Here is an 18,182-nt window from a genome sequence, read left to right on the forward strand (position 1 = left end):
AGAAACAAAATTGTCTGGTCTCATGAGACAAAGATTGAACTCTTTGACTTGAATGCCAGGCACCACTCATCACCAGGCCAATACCATCCTTACAGTGAAGCATGGCGGTGGCAGCATCATGCTGTGGGGAAGGTTTCTAACGGCAGGAACTGGAAGATTAGTCAGGATCTAATAAAAAGATGAATGCAGCAATGTACAAAGACATCCTGAATGAAAACTAATGCTTCTCATTCAACCTTGCCTGACACTCATTAATTCATCATTTACTGAGGGGATGGCTCTCTGACTGTATATTTATGTGAAATTCATTACACTTTGTTTTTAAATCATGTCCTACTGACAAGAGCTACAAACATAGATTTGATAAATACTTTTAAGTAGTATGTTGAATTATATGCAATCATCAGATGGATATGCTGGACAGTTAGCTAAATTAAAAAATAATCATCCATCCATCTTCTTCCGCTTATCTGAGGTCGGGTCGCGGGGACAGCAGCCTAAGCACGGAAGCCCAGACATTCCTCGCCCCAGCCACTTCATCCAGCTCTTCCCGGGGGATCCCGAGTCGTTCCCAGGCCAGCCGGGAGACATAATCTTGGGTCTTCCCCGTGGCCTTCTACCGGTTGGATGTGCCCTAAACATCTCCCTTGGGAGGCATTCGGGTGGCATCCTGACCAGATGCCCGAACCACCTCATCTGGATCCTCTCGATGTGGAGGAGCAGCGGCTTTACTTTGAGCCCCTCCCATATGACAGAGCTTTTCACCCTATCTCTCAGGGAGAGCCCCGCCACCCGGCAGAGGAAACTCATTCCGGCCGCTTGTACACGTGATCTTGTCCTTTCGGTCATAACCCAAAGCTCATGACCATAGTTGAGGATGAGAACGTAAATCGACCGGTAAATTGAGAGCTTTGTCTTCCAGCTCAGCTCCTTCTTCACGACACCAGATCATTACAGCGTCCGCATTACTGAAGACGCCTCCAATCCGCCTGTTGATCTCAAAATCAACTCTTCCTTCACTCATGAACAAGACTCTTGGGTACTTGAGCTCTTCCACTTGGGGCAGGGTCTCCTCCCCAACCCAGAGATGGTACTCCACCCTTTTCCGGGCGAGAACCATGTACTCGGACTTGGAGGTGCTGATTCCCATCCCAGTCGCTTCACACTCGGCTGCGAACCGATCCAGTGAGTATTAAAGTATTAAAACATATTTTACAGTTGATTTTATTCTGCATTCATACATTTTCAATATTTTTGTAGAATGGCCGTGGTATATGAGTACCCCTACTTTAGAGCTATAAAGTGATGTCATGGCATCATTTCTTGTAGTATTTTTTAAAGTGTCTGGATAATAAAGATCAGAGCAACCATCGTGTTAATCATTTTCTCTCAGCATCAAACAATTACAAAATGATGCTACAGCACATGCTATTGTTACCTGGGTGAGCTCATGGAGAACGCGAGTGAGTTCACTGGCATAAGGACACTGAGTGTAGTCCTCAGCATCCCACCGTCCAGTGCGGTTACAGCGCCGCCAAGCCTTCTTCACCCGATGGCTCGAGAAACGAGGAGCAGTGCCTGAGGGATGGGAAGCTGAGCCAAAGGTGGCAGGAGCACAAGGTAGGAAGGCCAGGATGCCTGCAAGAGTCTTTGGCCACCTGCAATCACAACATCACCAAATAATCTAGTGATTTCGACTGATGTTGAAATGGCTCTGGAGTGGCTCAAATGCAGACAAACATACTGTATGTACATTTTGGAGTGTTTTCACCACACACACACACACACACACACACATATATATATATATATATATATATATATATATATATATATATATATATATATATTCCGTACATAGAACTCTCCAAGTTGAATAAGGAGTGAACAACAGAAAAGAGGGTGTGTTCAGATAGAATGACAAAGACCAATGTGTGTTTTTTAAAACACTTGACGTTGAGTTTGAGTTTATTTCAAACATGCATGCATACAACATGATACATCACAATTTTAAGTTTCTCTATTCAACATGTTCAAAAAAGGAGTAGGAAGAAGCAGAGCATATTCAATCCTACCCCTTTTTCTTTCCTTAGCAGTTGCTAAAACTTTTGTTCACTTCCTGTTCTCAATTTATTCACAATATACTCCATAAGTAATAAAAACTAACATAAATAAATAATCATTGCGGGCTTCACGGTGGCAGAGGGGTTAGTGCGTCTGCCTCACAATACGAAGGTCCTGCAGTCCTGGGTTCAAATCCAGGCTCGGGATCTTTCTGTGTGGAGTTTGCATGTTCTCCCCGTGAATGCGTGGGTTCCCTCCGGGTACTCCGGCTTCCTCCCACTTCCAAAGACATGCACCTGGGGATAAGTTGATTGGCAACACTAAATTGGCCCTAGTGTGCGAATGTGAGTGTGAATGTTGTCAGTCTATCTGTATTGGCCCTGCGATGAGGTGGCGACTTGTCCAGGGTGTACCCCGTCTTCCGCCCGATTGTAGCTGAGATAGGCGCCAGCGCCCCCCGTGACCCCAAAAGGGAACAAGCGGTAGAAAATGGATGGATGGATGGATGCTGAAGTACATTAGTTATCTTTCATATGGTGAGATGAGTGCGATTAACTTGAAAATGAATGGACGGATTAGATGAATTCAGAATGTGTATCATGGTTCTTTGTCTTTGTACTTTGTAAACACTTTAAGTTTAAAGAGTTTCTTGAAGTGGATCATTAATTCACTATACTGATATACTAAAGGTCTTAAGTGTTGTACGTGTGTACAAATGTTTTAAATTAATTTTTTCTCTAAGACTATATTTCTCTTCTTTTGTTGAGAAGAATTGTTGTATATTCTTGGGTAGCAGGTTATAGTTTGCTTTGTGTATAATTTTTGCTGTTTGCAAATTCACTATGTCGTGGAATTTCAGTATTGTTTATTCAATAAATAAAGGGTTTGTATGTTCTCCACATCCAACATCATGTATTATTCTAACTGATCTTTTTTGTAACACCGTTAATGAATGAAGTGTACTTTTGTAGTTATTTCCCCATATTTCTACAGAATAACTTAGATATGGTAACACTGATGTGTAAGGTACTAACGCAACATATAAACTGTATAAATTATAATGGTGTGTGTTTGGTGGAATGTCACTGTGAGGGAGTGGCCTAGAGAAATGGTGGGAAAGTGAAAGTCACAAAAAAAAAAAGGCCAGATGGAAGAACTGAGGATTGAGAGATCCAGCAAGGTTCCTGACAGGAGGCAACAGATGGCAATGACATTCTCCCTGTTAGCAAATTATAGCATTTGCATATTTTGTTTAAAGCTTACCCTAAATAGATGTTGCCTTGCTCTTTAAAGAGGCTAAGCCACTTTAGAAAGGTGATCATTAAATAGTTATTATAACATAATAAAAGCATTTTACATGTATAATTTCAAACAATATTTGGAAAATTTAAAATTAAATGTTTGGTGGGAGACTAAAAGTCTCATAAATTTCACCCAGATCATGAAATTGTGATATTTAAAAAAAAATTAGAGATTAAATGATTGTTTTTTTTAATTGTTTTTTTTATTGAAGGTCCCAATGAAAAAACATGTTGCTTCAGCAAAATACATTCTTTTTTCAGACACATCAAAGGGATGCTGGTAAAATCAATTTCGGTCAACTAAACTTGTGGATGATTTGAAAGGTTATTCTCAAGGAGACAATTTGCAGAGCTGGATTGTACTGTGAAGTGGTCCACTAAGGCCCGTTTACACTAAGCCGTAGAAGGTTATCCAGGTAAATCCAACCTAATCTTATCAATGTGCACACACAACAATGCCACCGTTTAAGAGCCCCGCCCCCCTCCGTCCGCCTGCGCAACACGACCTCGAATGCATGCGCGGGGATAAAAATTTAATAAAATAAAAAAGCGTCCTTCTGCTCCCCAGTAGATGATTTTACTTCACTGGGAAGTTATTTAAAATAGCTATATTGTAAATAGTTTGCTGTGCATTTTACATTTGTATGCTGTGTTTTGTGTGCAAGTTTTTAATTTAAAATGTATCTCCTTTGAACAATACCCAGTGTTGTGGTATTTCAATGAACTACAATCCAGTGTGCTGTGGGGCCCTATGGTAGTGAATCACACCCGAGCCATCATACATGAATCAAATTTTTAATCGACATGAGAAAGTAGACAATGCGATAAACAGTTTAGAATATAGAAAATACCGGTACTTGGTATACATCACTAATGAATAGTGTAGAAGTTGATTTGATTACCTCGCAGAGTTGTGGCTAAGTTGGGGCTGGAAGTCTTTCAAATAAGTTGGCAGTTCTGCTATCATTAGCATAACAAGCTCCTTCGTCGCCGGCTTGTATGTAATATAAATGTATTCATATTTGTAAAGTTAAAATCGGTTATCGGCTTCCACCAATCATTTTTTACACACCTACTTCTCAACTATTTAATAACATGCTATCTAAAAATAACAGCTTCCGAGTGGTTTGGGGTGATGACGTAGGTGCAAACAAGTGGCATTTCATTTCTTAGAGCGTGTTTTCCACCACTACCTCTTGCTTCTCTTTAGAGAGCAGAATAAGGAGCGTGATTAATTTCAGCGTGTCTGTCTTCATGAATATGCAGAATATATGCTGATCATCAGAACACCCACAGTGCCAGGAGGAGAAGATGCAAATATAAGTATTTAGCACGCGCAGTGCGTTTTATCAAGGCTGATCACTGTTTTGCTTGCTCTATTTTGCATCTGTATTTAGCACTTTTGAAAAATAGGTGCAAACTGACATACACGACTGTGAGAAGGATGGTGCTTGTGCTGCAATGACAGACAATGGACAGAGAACATTCAGTCCTACGTGTGTGTGTGTCACCATATCCTGATTGTCATAAATAAAAAAGTATTAGACATATCGTTGGGTCATTAAAATCATTTTAAAATGTTTTTTGCTGCTGGATGACTTAAGGGGTTGATTTACTAACGTGTATATTTTAGGCCATTGGTTCTTTGTTTATTTTGCAAATATATATATATATATATATATATATATATATATATATATATATATATATATATATATTGCTATTTTTATCTTTGGTATTGAAAATATTATGTAACAAAAGTTTTTTTTTTTGGGGTTCTTTGCTGTTGCCATTTTTGTATTATGACAATTTATTATTGTTGTACTGCATTTTAGTCTTTTGTTTTGTGATTGTGTAATGTTTTTTGTTTTTTTGCCAGGACCCCAGAAAGAATAGTCTCCACTGCGGTGTAGACTAATGGGGATCCTTAATAAACTAAACTTAATTTAAATAAAGTCAATTGATGTGTTTTAATGTCTACTGGTGTTTTTGTTTTATAATGCTGTTTGTCAGGGATGTGTCGTGTGAGACTACGAAGGTTGGACTGATTTTAAAATATGCAAACAATTGAGGAGGAAGCGTGTAGGAGAGCAAGGTATTTAATAAAAGAACAAACAAAAGACAGGAGCAAGGAACTGCTCTGAAAGCATAGAGGAAGCTATGCACGGAAACAAAAATACACAAGACGGGCAAAAAAATAACGAATCGGAATGCTGGAACACAGCAAAAACACTTACAAATATTGTGGCGCAGACGGCGTCCACAAAGTACATTTGTACAAGAGCTCAGCATAGAATGAATAATCAACGATGTCCCGACCAAGAATGATGGCTCAGACTCAACTTAAATAGACATAATTGCTAACAGAAAGCAGCTGCTTGGACCAGTGCTCATAGAAAGATGTGAAGCGGTTACGGAAAAACACAACAGGGAGTGTCACCAAAATAAGAACGCAGGACAGGAACTTAAACACAAAACGCACTGACAAACTGAAAATTGGGCATGACACTGTTTCTTTTATCATTTCGTAGATATATGAAAAAAATTCTTACAATATGCATTTTCATGTGTTTCGGTCATTCGAGACGCATATATGGGCTCTGGTGCTGTGATGACCCATCGCCTCCCAGTAGAGCTCCAGGTGAGTTAAAAAAAAATTCTGTTGTGTTTAGAGTGCGATTCTATATTGCAGTAAAGGTGTTAAAGATAAATAAAGTTGGTATGGTTTGGTATGGTGTTATAGTAGTGTCCTGCTAGTTTGACAACATTGCAAACAGGTTGGAGAGCATAATAAAAATAATGTGAGGGAAATTAATGTAATGCCAGTTGTAAACGCAAAAACCTAAATTAAAGAGGGTGGAGAACACCGCTTTTCAAATGCACTCGCAGTCTTAGTAGATCACACGCAACACGCCTACTAGTACATGCACTTTTATAGTTTGAACACACTGTTTAAGGGGTGGTATTTGTGTTTCAGGTTTTTTTTTTTGCTTTTTATCGCCCACAATGTTATGCATTTATCCTACAGCGTCCATTACAATTACATGCAAATGCCCCTCGGCAAATTATCCACATTAGACAATGACATCATTATGTCTCTGCAGCCAACTTGGCATACAAACATATAAGGGCCACACCACGGAAAATGGTGATCTGTTTAAAACAATTCAAACTGCAAACAGCTTTCTGCTTCCAAGCAAACACTCCCACAACCTGGTAACAAATGACATTAATTTGGTTTCAAACTAAAAAGGAGGCTCATTTTCCAGGTCATTACACCAGTACTCCAAGAGAAGCAACGTCTGTGTGATTGTGCAGTGGAGGAGAGCTGGAAAGTATATAGGCTGACATTCTCTCCCTCTCTCTCACACGCACACACACGCACCCGCACGCACACACGCACGCACGCACACACACACACACACACATACACACACACACACACACACACACACACACACACACACACACACACACACACACACACACACACACACACACACACACACGACTGGTAAGGTAAGGGAAACCGTTAGGCTAGGAGATGCTTAGTGAATGGATAGTTAAATAAGCATGTCCTCTGACTATAAGACTGGTTATAGTTACTGGATTTCATACATTGTATCCAAACCTTATTAAACTATATGAGCAAATTTACTGCACATACTTGATGATATTCTGCAGAACCCCCATGTTTAATGTGCATTATACAGCATATAGAAACATAAAAGCAGAGGGTGCGAATGCTTTCTTTGCGTGTGATTAGTTTCAACCTGTTTTTTTTTTTTATTGTATACTGCAGCTTGAGCCTCCCACCATGTTAGATCCTGCTATACCAGTGTTTTTCAACCGGTTTTAAATCAAGACACATTTTTTTCAACAACAGAAATCATTAAAAAACTAAACTCAGTTGACAGTAAATTGTCGTTGTCGCAATTGTTGGATATGACTTTAAACCATTGGTTCTTAACCTGGGTTCGATCGAACCCTAGGGGTTCTGTGAGTCGGCCTCAGGGGTTCGGTGGAGCCTCCGCCGCTGAGGTTAAGACACACCCAACTCATCGTGTAAATTAAAACTTCTCCCTATCGGCGTATTATGGATACCCCCAAACAATTTTCCCTCTAATTTTCCATCAGATTTGCAGGTGTGTCATTTGTTGTGAGTTCATGCACTTTCTGTGTTGTTCTTTCAACAAGGAAATGTTCATTTTGTGCACCAGTAGAAAAAATCTAACTTTGTCTTGAATTTAAAAAACATTTTTTTCATTTCTCACTAAAGAAGGGTTCGGTGGAGGCGCATAGAAAACTGGTGGGGTTTGGTACGTCCAACAAGGTTAAGAACCACTGCTTTAAACCATAACCAACCATGCATCACTATAGCTCTTGTCTCAAAGTAGGTGTACTGTCACATCACGCTGTGACCTATTTTGAGTTGTTTGCTGTTTTCCTGTATGTAGTGTTTTAGTTCTTGTCTTGCGCTCCTATTTTGGAGGCTTTTTCTCTTTTTTTGGTATTTTCCTGTAGCAGGTTTCATGCCTTCCTTTGAGCGATATTTCCCGCATCTACTTTGTTTTAGCAATAAAGAATATTTCAGTTGTTTTTATCCTTAATTGTGGGGAGATTGTTGATTGTCATGTCATGTTCGGATGTACTTTGTGGACGCCGTCTTTGCTCCACAGTACGTGTTTACTGTCGTCCAGCATTCCGTTTGTGTTTACTTTGAAGCCAGTTCAGTTTGTTTCATTCTGCATAGCCTTCCCTAAACTTCAATGTCGATTCTTAGGGGCACTCACTTTTTGTTTATTTTTCCTTTGAGCATTAGACACCTTTTTACCTGAACGCTTCCTCCCGCTGTTTCCGACATCTACAAAGCAATGAGCTACCAGGTGTCACCTTCTGATATGAAAGAGTATCACACGGTTACTCTGCCGAGCTCTAGACAGCACCGACACTCAAAAACATTACATAATTTTAAAACTATAATTATTGGAGTGCAAAAAATATTCTTAACCCAAATATGTGAAATTAGGTAATCTCCCACGGCACACCAAACTGTATATCACGGCATATTAGTGTGTTTGTAAATACTGTGCTATACCATAACAATACAATAATTACTTCACTAAAAGGATGCTAAATCACTTATTTTAGGACTGTTAAAAAATTGGCAAAAATATTAAAATCAACTAATGTATATTGATTGATGTAAATGTGACTGTGCTCAAGAATATGGTAGGATTAGTTATTCTCGTCATGTCCCCAGAACAGTCAAGTTGTGACTCACCTGAACTCCCCTTTGTTGTTGATGACGCGATCAGCAGGACAGTATGGCGCAGATGTCTCCAGAACAACAATGTCCATCTGCTGGGACCTGTTACCACGGGAACTAGTGATCAGGCACTCCCACGTACCAGCAAGGCCCACATCTATGTTGGCGAGGATGACCTCACTGGTGAAAAAGAACAGAAGCCATGGAATTGGGATTTGGGGTGTATTTCATACTTTTATCCTTGTCTGAGCAACACGGAAAAGGATTAAACATGAGGAGGCAGCAGTTACAAGCAGTTTACTGCGGCTTAGATTTAGGGTTAACAAAGTTGGTGTGGGTACATGATATGAGTGTGGATTTGGATTACACTGAATTAGCATACTGTTACGAATGAAGATTTAGAGGAATTTTAGTCATCAGTAAAATTTTTAACCAGAATGCATATGGAGCAAAGTGCATATTGCAAAAACTCAGTCATGACAAATCAGCACCTAAACAAAGACCATTGCTCATTGTTGGACTGACATAACAGAGCCCGATCTAAAAGGGAAATGCCAGTTTTATAAGGAAGGTGTTAAAAAAAAGGGACCAAGAGCCATATTGCCCATTGTATGCATTTTGGTCAGATCTACAAGGCAACAGACAGTATCACATATACGGCAGAGCCTGACAACCTTGTGGTTGCTTACCTGCATGCGGTTTTTCAGCCTCCCTGTTGTGGCTCAAGTCAGTTTACAGTCCAGAGTGGGAAAAATGTGCATTTTTGAAAAGAGTTAAAACCTGTCCGACTGTTTGAGGCCCTGAATGTGTTCTGCCTGTTGATTAGATGTGCACGAGGAAAGCAACGCAAAGGGAGGGATTGTTTTTATAAAGTTGGGTACTCATGTTAAACAAGTCAAATCAAGAATACAGGCGTTTGGGAAAGACCTTGCATGATGTTTTGAATTTTTGCAGAGCTTTTTTTAATAGAGGGCCATTTGTGACGTCACAGGTTGACGGACGTACTTAGGTCGGCATCCTTGTATAAGGTGTCGGCCAGCCGGCACCCCATTTGCTTAATCAGGACCGTCACCTGCAGCCTCCAGTGTTATTCGGTGTTGTTCCAATACCTGCCCGACTGCTCTGATGTCCATAAGATAAACAGTTTTATTGTTTTCACACCATTTTACATGGGAATGTTTTGACAACGTGCGTTCGCCAGTATGACATGGGATTTGCCTTTAAACTCAGAGGAAAAAGATGGCACCATTGTGACGTTACTACTTGGTAGGAAACACATATGAGAATGAAGGATAAAGAATGATTTTCAAATAATCATGGTATGTGCAAAACAACCACAAAGTATATTGTGTTTGACCCGAAAGCAGAGGTTCGCAGCCCCATTTAAAGTGAAGGGTGTTACCCTCACGAAAACACCAACCCTGAAGGGAACATCTGCCTTGTGCTCCTTGACTATGGTCTGCACCGGAGCCGAACAACAGGACAGGTGTAACCACTACATTACTACCTTTCACTCTTTATAATTACTTGTGCTAATCTGAATGAATATTATTTAAATGTTTACCTAAATTTAAAGTATTACTAATCGCCAGATTTATGAGGCATGTTTTAAAGCAACACTTGTCGTGTAGCGCCTCCCTGTTAGTGTCACTTTTACTTTTAGTTTTGAAGCCCAAATACTTCCATGGTATGCTTCACGCTCCCCCTTTAATAACTAGTAGAATTGTCGTATTTTTGCCATTCTTCCTATCCAATATGCTATTCCTTGTATGCACTTTGTGTGTGTGTGTTTTGACACACAACATCATGCGCCTCGGCTCTGTAGCAACCGCCGCACAGCGGCATTCAGATGAAAGAACGGTACTGGTATTTTTCGAAGGCAGTATAGCACTACTCCACTCGGCGACAGAAAGTACTGTGAGTATGGCTTCCTGCGCTTCGTGCACCTTACTCATAGATAGGTTGGCTCTGCTAGAGATCTGTGTCCGCCAGTTAGAGCAGTGTAATTTCGTAACTTTCGATGTTGCGGATACATCTGCTAGCGTTAGCTGTAGCGAGCTAACTAGCCCAGCCTGTAGCAGCCTTAAGCGGGCTACAAGCTACGGTGTACCGGTTGAGATGCATAACAGATTTAGCCCTTGAGCTAGTCCTACACCCCAGTCCACCGAGCACCACACTTTAGTCATAGAGGACTCCATCACCCGAAACATAAAGCTTAGCAAACCAGCCACAATTAAGAGTATTCCCGGGGCCAGAGCACCTGACATTGAAGCTAATCTTAGAGAGAGAACTCGCAACAGGCCTAGTAAACACATACGACAGGCTAATCGCACCACTAGTTATGCGAACATAGTTGAACACGTTGGCTCCAATGACACTAGGATGAGACAGTCAGAGATTACAAAGAGAACCATAGCCAGGACTTGTGATCTCGCTAGAAAGATATCCAGGCATCGAGTAATTGTCTCTGGACCCCTGCCTGGAAGAGGCAATGATGAGAGGGATAGCAGATTAGTCTCGCTTAATAAGTGGCTGGCTAGCTTCTGTAGCTTCTTGACGACAGACGGCCTTCACCCTAACCGGGAAGGCGCTATCATCTTGCCTGGGAACATAGATTTCTGTTTGAGTCACACTTGACTAACTGCACTGAAGCAAGCCCGGTCACAGGCAATTACAGAGCCTGCTAGTCTGAGTGAGGACTCAGTTAAGTTAGAACGAGCCAGCGCCAGGCTGGATAATCCCTGCACACTTAGCAATTCTTTTAGAATAATACACAACTCACATAATATTTTTTCTGCTATGACTCTGTCAGAGTTGGACATGCGTTCTACTAAAGTGCATGAAATCTCTCCTACAGACGTTACTCATGTGACGGTTTGGAAATAATTGTTTTAGTTATATTGTAAGACTTACAAACGTTGCTTGAGTAATAAATGAAGAATCTATACAAATACTAATGACAAAAACAGCTAGAAGAAGGAACGGCACCTCTACTTCAGTATGAAAGTGCTAAAAAGTTCACTTAGTGAGCAGATTGGTCCAAAATATGGCGCCATTGCACAAAAAATAAAACCATTTCTTTGGTGTTTTTTTAATTTTTATTTTTAAAATTTTTTTTTACTATTTGCATTATTGGCGTCAGCGAACAAATCCATAAATTAGCAGCACCATTTTATAAATCGCAGGGTCCAAAGCGTAAAAAAAAAATGTATGGTATGTTTTCAAATATGACTTATGGAACTCCTATTTCATTTTTAAAAAAAAAGGTGATTTGGTACCAATACTTTGATGAGGATAGGCAATAATTCAAGAAAACATTTCTCAGCAGAACTGAGAAAAATATTTATCAATGTGAATGTCTTCATATATCGTGACTTCTTCTCTCTTTTAAATGTTCTGTCTGAGGATGCTCCTCAGTTTAAAATGAGTACTCCTCCAATTCCTATTTATTTTAGAACACATCTGAGGTCTCACTGTAGTCTATTTTTAACAGAAATTAGGTTTGCCTGTCAGGAAAACGCATGGCTGCCGTTTTGTTACCCCAGATGCAAGAACCAGGAGAGCTGAGAGCAGGTAAGATGACTTTAATTATCACCAAACAAAAACAGGAAACTGTCTTGCAAACAGAAGTTCCAAACAGAAAATTATCTTCGAGCACTGAGGAGTGCCAGAGTGAAAACATAAATAGACATATGTTGATTGGCAGCAGGTGTGGACCAGCTGCCAATCAACGGTGGTGAGGAAAAAACAGTGCTCCGCGGAACAAACTGGAAATTTAACAAAATAAGAGCACTGACGGGAAGTAAATACAAAAACAAGGAAAACCAACAGAAATGAAGTGATTGATCGTCACATTGCCTTTGCTATGCCTGTAAGGCTTTGGAACAGGGGTAGTTGATGTTTTCCAGGCCAAGGACTCCCAAATTGATGGAGAGATAGAGTGGGGACCCCTAACTTATATATTCATAATTGTGTTTAAATCCTGATCCTAAATGTACTGTTTTACTGTACTATACTTAATACAAGACTATAAGGATGAGGGCAACATTGTCTCTTTTAAAAAGAAACGCACTTCTTTTTTTTTTTTTTTTGCCTATCGTTCACTATGAATCACTACGAAAGACATGACGATGGATGGATTTTTTTTTACGCATTATAAATATTAAATACATTTGATCAAAAGTTTGCTTATAATGGAGTTTATGGGAGCCTTTCAATTCTGCCCATAGAGCCCCTAAAAAAATGAAACACCTCCATTAGGGTTTATATACAGAATGTAAATATAAATATTATTTAGTAACGGGCATATTTATAATAATATTTATTATATAAGTATTTTGATGATTTTAAGCATACGCGGTGCATTAATTTTAAAAATGCATCACCACATTTGCTTTTTTTTTTCTTGGATTTCTGCTCAGACTTTATAAGAGCCAACAAACATAATACGACCTTAATTATTGCGCAAGTTCAGGTGAGATGCATGATGAAACGAGGAAACAGCAGGCCACTCGATGATGTAAACAAAGGCAAACACGGAAGTGAATACGCCACCGCTATAAATAGTTTGTCTGTGTTAGCGCTTATATAACAATATCACCAATACTTGTTTAATATTCAAGTCACAAAATGTAAATGGAGTATTGTTGACGCTTTTTAATGGAAATTTATTTGAATTTTTTAAGCGAAATAGTGAAGCTCCCATTGGCTCCGCTGTGAGCGGACTTTTATTTAAGTGTATTTAATATTTAGAATGCATTACAACAAACCCATTCGTTGTCAAGTCTTTCATAAAGATTGTGAACATCATCATTATTGTAGGCAACTCATTAGCGTCATTTGTGTGTACCGATATGTTTTATATTTATTACAATTATATGGTATGTGGGCTTGTATAAAGCCCGAGGGAGTTGAACGCCCGTGCCTTACATACATAGTTCCGGGTCACCCTTGAGCAAGGTGTAGTACCCAAATGCCCACCCAATCAGGGTTACGACACCCCCCATGAGACAAACTAAAAGAAGATGTGTTACCTGGCCCGAGGAAGCCCGGGGCCCTCCACCGGAGTTTGGCCCGGAGGCAGGGCTCAGCGAGCGCCTGGTGGCCGGGCTAGCCACAGAGCCCTACCGGCACAGCCCAAAAGAGCTACGTGGACACACCATGCTCTCTGCCACGTGGGACCACCACCCGTGGTCGGAACCAGTGGGGTCAGGTGCGCTGCCAAGTGGATGGCAGTGAAAGTGGAGGCTCCAGACAGACCGATTTGGAGCAGCACAGGCTGTCTTTTGGGACGTGGAACGTCTCTACACTGGTGGAAAAGGAGCCTTAGCTAGTGTGGGAGGTGGCGTGCTACCGGTTAGATCTGGTGGGGCTTACTTTTACGCATAGCAAGGGCTTTGAAACCACACTTCTAGACAAGGGATGGACCTTGTTCACTTCTGGAGTTGCTCAGGGTGTGAAGGCCTGGGCGGGTGTGGGGATACTCACGAGTCCCCAGCTGAGTGCCTGTATGTTGGAGTTCACCCCAGTGGACAAAAAGATGGCCTCCCTTCGCCTTAAGGTTGGAGGGGGACAAAATTCTGACAGTTTTTTTTGTGTATGCACCAAACAAGTGTTCTGAGTATTCGGCCTTCTTTGATACCTTGCATGGGGTCCTGTATGGGGCGCTGGCTAGGGATTCCATAGTCTTGCTGGGGGACTTCAACCCCCATGTGGGCAATGACAGTGATACTTGGACTGCCGTGATTGGGAGAAACAGTCTCCCTGATATGAACCGGAGTGGTGGATTGTTATTGGACTTCTGTGCTAGTCACGGACTTGTGATAACAAACACCATGTTCAAGCATAAGGATGCTCATAGGTGTACCTGGTACCAGAGCACCCTAGGCCAAAGATCATTGATCAATTTTGTAACCGTATCAGCTGATCTGAGGCCTTATGTTTTGGACACTCGGGTGAAGAGAGGGGCTGAACTGTTTAACTGATCACCATCTGGTGGTGAGTTGGGTTGGATGGCGGGGGAAACCTCCGTACAGACCTGGCAAAAACAAGCGTGCAGTGCGGGTGAACTGGGAAGGTGTGGAGGAGTATTCTGTCCGGAAGGAGTTCAACTCCCACCTCCAGCGGGACTTCTCTGCCATCCCTGTGGAGGTTGGGGACATTGAACAGAAATGGGCAATGTTCAAAGCCACTATTGCTAAAGCTGCAGCTGCGAGCTGTTGCCAGAAGGTCTTATGTGCCTCAAGGGGCCGTAACCCTCGAACACCCTGGTGGACAGCGGTGGTCAGGGAAGCCGTCCAACTGAAGAAGGAGTCCTACCAGGGTATGGAAGCAGTTGCAAGGTACCGACAGGCTTGAAGGGCAGCGACCGTGGCTGTGGACAAAGCTAAGAATAGGGTTCTGTTCTGGAAGACCATATGGCACCTCAGGAGGGGGAAGCAGGGAACCATCCAAGCTGTGTAAAGCAGGCATGGGACTCCGTGAGTAAGTTGTATGGCGTTTGAAGAGCACTTTGAGGAACTCCTGAACCCAACTACATCAGACACACACTCCCTGACAGTAGCGGAGCCTGAAGACGATGGGGGATTGACGTCGATCTCTCAGAGTGAAGTCATTGAGTTAGTTAGACAACTTCACAGTGGTAAAGCTCCGGGGGTTGATGTGATTCATCCAGAAATGCTAAAGGCTCTGGAAGTTGAGGAGTCGTCTTGGTTGATACGCCTTTTCAACATTGCGTGGAAGTCTGGGACAGTGCCGAGTGAGTGGCAGACTGGGGTGGTGGTTCACCTATTCAAAAAGGGGAACCAGAAGGTGTGTGCTAACTGCTGCTGTTTGCGGATGATGGGGTCCTGATGGCATCTTCGGTTTGTGACCTTCAGCTCTCACTGGATCAGTTGGCAGCCGAGTGTTCAGCGGCTAGAATGAGGATCAGCATCTCCAAATCTGAGGCCATGGTCCTCAGCAGGAAACCGATGGTTTGTACAGTCCGGGTAGAGAACGAGACTCTGTTCCAGGTGGATGAGTTTAAGTATCTCGGGGTCTTCTTCACGAGTGAGGTAAAGATGGAGAAGGAAATCAGCCGGAGAATCGGAGCAGCTGGGAAAGTATTGCAGTCTCTCTGCCGCACTGTTGTGACAAAACGAGAGCTGAGCTTGAAGGCAAAGCTCTCGGTCTACTGAGCTATCTACATTCCTACTCTCACCTATGGTCATGTGAAGTGAAGTGAATTATATTTATATAGCGCTTTTCTCAAGTGACTTAAAGCGCTTTACATAGTGAAACCGAATATCTAAGTTACATTTAAACCAGTGTGGGTGGCACTGGGAGCAGGTGGGTAAAGTGTCTTGCCCAAGGACACAACGGCAGTAACTAGGATGGCACAAGCGGGAATCGAACCTGCAACCCTCAAGTTGCTGGCACGGCCACTCTACCAACCGAGCTATGCCGCCCCATGGTCATGAAGTGTGGGTCATGACCAAAAGAAAAAGATTGCGGATGTAAGCGGCCGAAATGAGTTTCCTCAGAAGGGTGGCGGGCATCTCCCTTAGAGATAGGGTGAGAAGTTCAGTCACCCGAGAGAGACTCGTAGTCGAGCCGCTGCTCCTTCGCTTGGAATGGAGCCAGCTTAGGTGGTTCGGGCATCTCGTGCAGATGCCTCACGAGCGTCTCCCTAGGAAGGTCCTCATTGCACGTATCACTGGCAGGGGACCCCGCAGTAGGCCAAAGACCAAATGGGGGGATTTACATCTCCTCTCTGGCCCTGGAACGATTTGTGATCCCCCAGGAGAGGAAGTTGCTAATGTTGCTCTGGAGAGGGAAGTCTAGGGGTCTCTGCTAGAGCTGTTGTCCCCGCGACCTGATTCCGGATATGCGGTTGTGATGACAACCCCTTGTAACGAGCGGTGTCATTACAAACTGCTCCCACACCCTCTTTTTAGCCTTGTCCACAGCCACAGCCGCTGCCCTTGGGGCCTGTCGGTACCTTGCAACTGCTTTCGGAGTCCTCTGGGATAACATTTTCTGGTAGGACTCCTTGGATGGATGGTTGGATGGATGGATGGATGGATGGATGATACAATTATATAGAGTGTTTTTGAGAGCCTCTGCGGGTATTTGGCTACCACGGCAGTCTGGACCAGGGGCGGCATAGCTCGGTTGGTAGAGTGGCCGTGCCAGCAACTCAAAGGGTTGCAGGTTCGATTCCCGCTTCCGCCATCCTAGTCACTGCCGTTGTGTCCTTGGGCAAGACACTTTACCCACCTGCTCCCAGTGCCACCCACACTGGTTTAAATGTAACTTAGATATTGGGTTTCACTATGTAAAGCGCTTTGAGTCACTAGAGAAAAGCGCTATATAAATATAATTCACTTCACTTCAAAATATAATTCACAACACTGTTATCCATTATAGACACTCCGTCATGATCTCACATGGCAGTTTGGATTATGTTTGTTATATTCCTGTGTTTATTGTCATTTCCTGTCCTGGTGCCGTTGTTTTGTCAGTATTTCCTGTCTGGTCTCGATGGAGCACTTTGTGTTCTTTGTCCTGCCAGCCCACTTTTTCCTTGTTGTTAATTATTTCTATTTAGTTTCACTTTGTTCCCTCATTTGGTGCTGGTTCATTATCTAGTGCAAGGGTCGGCAATCTTTACCACTCAAAGAGCCATTTTGATCCGTTTCACAAAATAAAGAAGACAATGGGAGCCACGAAACTCTTTTGAAATTTGAAATGAAATAACACAGCATAAAGAGTTTTTTTTTGTTGTTGTTTGCTTTGTGCTATGTGTATACCAGGGGTCTTAGACACGCGGCCCGTACCTTGATAAGAAAATGTATTGTTAGTGCGGCCCGCGCAACTTTTATATGAATGCCGCTTGACCGCAATACGCTTGTCAAACCTCCCAAATTTTTCGGGAGAATCTCGAATTCTCAAAGCAACTATTCTCATGATTATCTGCTAATGGTCACCCAGATAACAAAAATAAGGGCGACATATGTAGCCACTGCCTTTGACACCTTCTATCAAATGTACAATCGGCTTGCCAGCCTAGTAACACGTTATATGTGGCTCCCATCAGATACACATACTTGACTGCAAGGCAAAGTTGTTCAACAGCCATACAGGTTACACTGAAGGTTGTGATATAAACAACTTTAACACTCTTACTAATATGCGCCACACTGTGAACCCTCACCAAACAAGAATGACAAACACATTTCGGGAGAACATTCTCACAACAACACAACAAAAAAAAGAACAGACAAATACCCACAATCCCATGTAACCCTGTCTCTTCATGGCTATATTATACACCACGCTAGCACCAAACCCCCCTCCGTGTGTCGGTTGAGGTGGGCGGGGTAGGGGGCAAGGGTTTATAATATAGCCAGGAAGTGGGTATTTGTTCTGTTCTGTTTATGTTGTGTTACTGTGAGGATGTTCTCCCGAAATGTGTCTGTCATTCTTGTTTGGTGTGGGTTCACAGTGTGGTGCATATTAGTAAGAGTGTTAAAGTTGTTTATATCAAAACCTTCAGTGTAACCTGT

The 18,182-nt window shown here is 42.2% G+C and overlaps 1 protein-coding gene across 1 annotated transcript in view; it reads right to left on the bottom strand.

Annotated features, from left to right (window-relative positions):
- Positions 1–18,182, bottom strand: part of LOC133559270 (adhesion G protein-coupled receptor A1) — a 557,171-nt gene that overhangs the window by 300,203 nt on the left and 238,786 nt on the right. The window contains exons 8-9 of the mRNA XM_061910875.1: positions 8,650–8,814; positions 1,439–1,658 (exon numbers count right to left, since the gene is read on the bottom strand). Of these exons, the coding sequence (XP_061766859.1) occupies positions 1,439–1,658; positions 8,650–8,814 (385 nt within the window). The remainder of the gene's footprint in view (positions 1–1,438; positions 1,659–8,649; positions 8,815–18,182) is intronic.

The sequence above is a fragment of the Nerophis ophidion genome, linkage group LG09 (assembly GCF_033978795.1).
Source record: "Nerophis ophidion isolate RoL-2023_Sa linkage group LG09, RoL_Noph_v1.0, whole genome shotgun sequence".
NCBI classification, from domain to species: domain Eukaryota; kingdom Metazoa; phylum Chordata; class Actinopteri; order Syngnathiformes; family Syngnathidae; genus Nerophis; species Nerophis ophidion.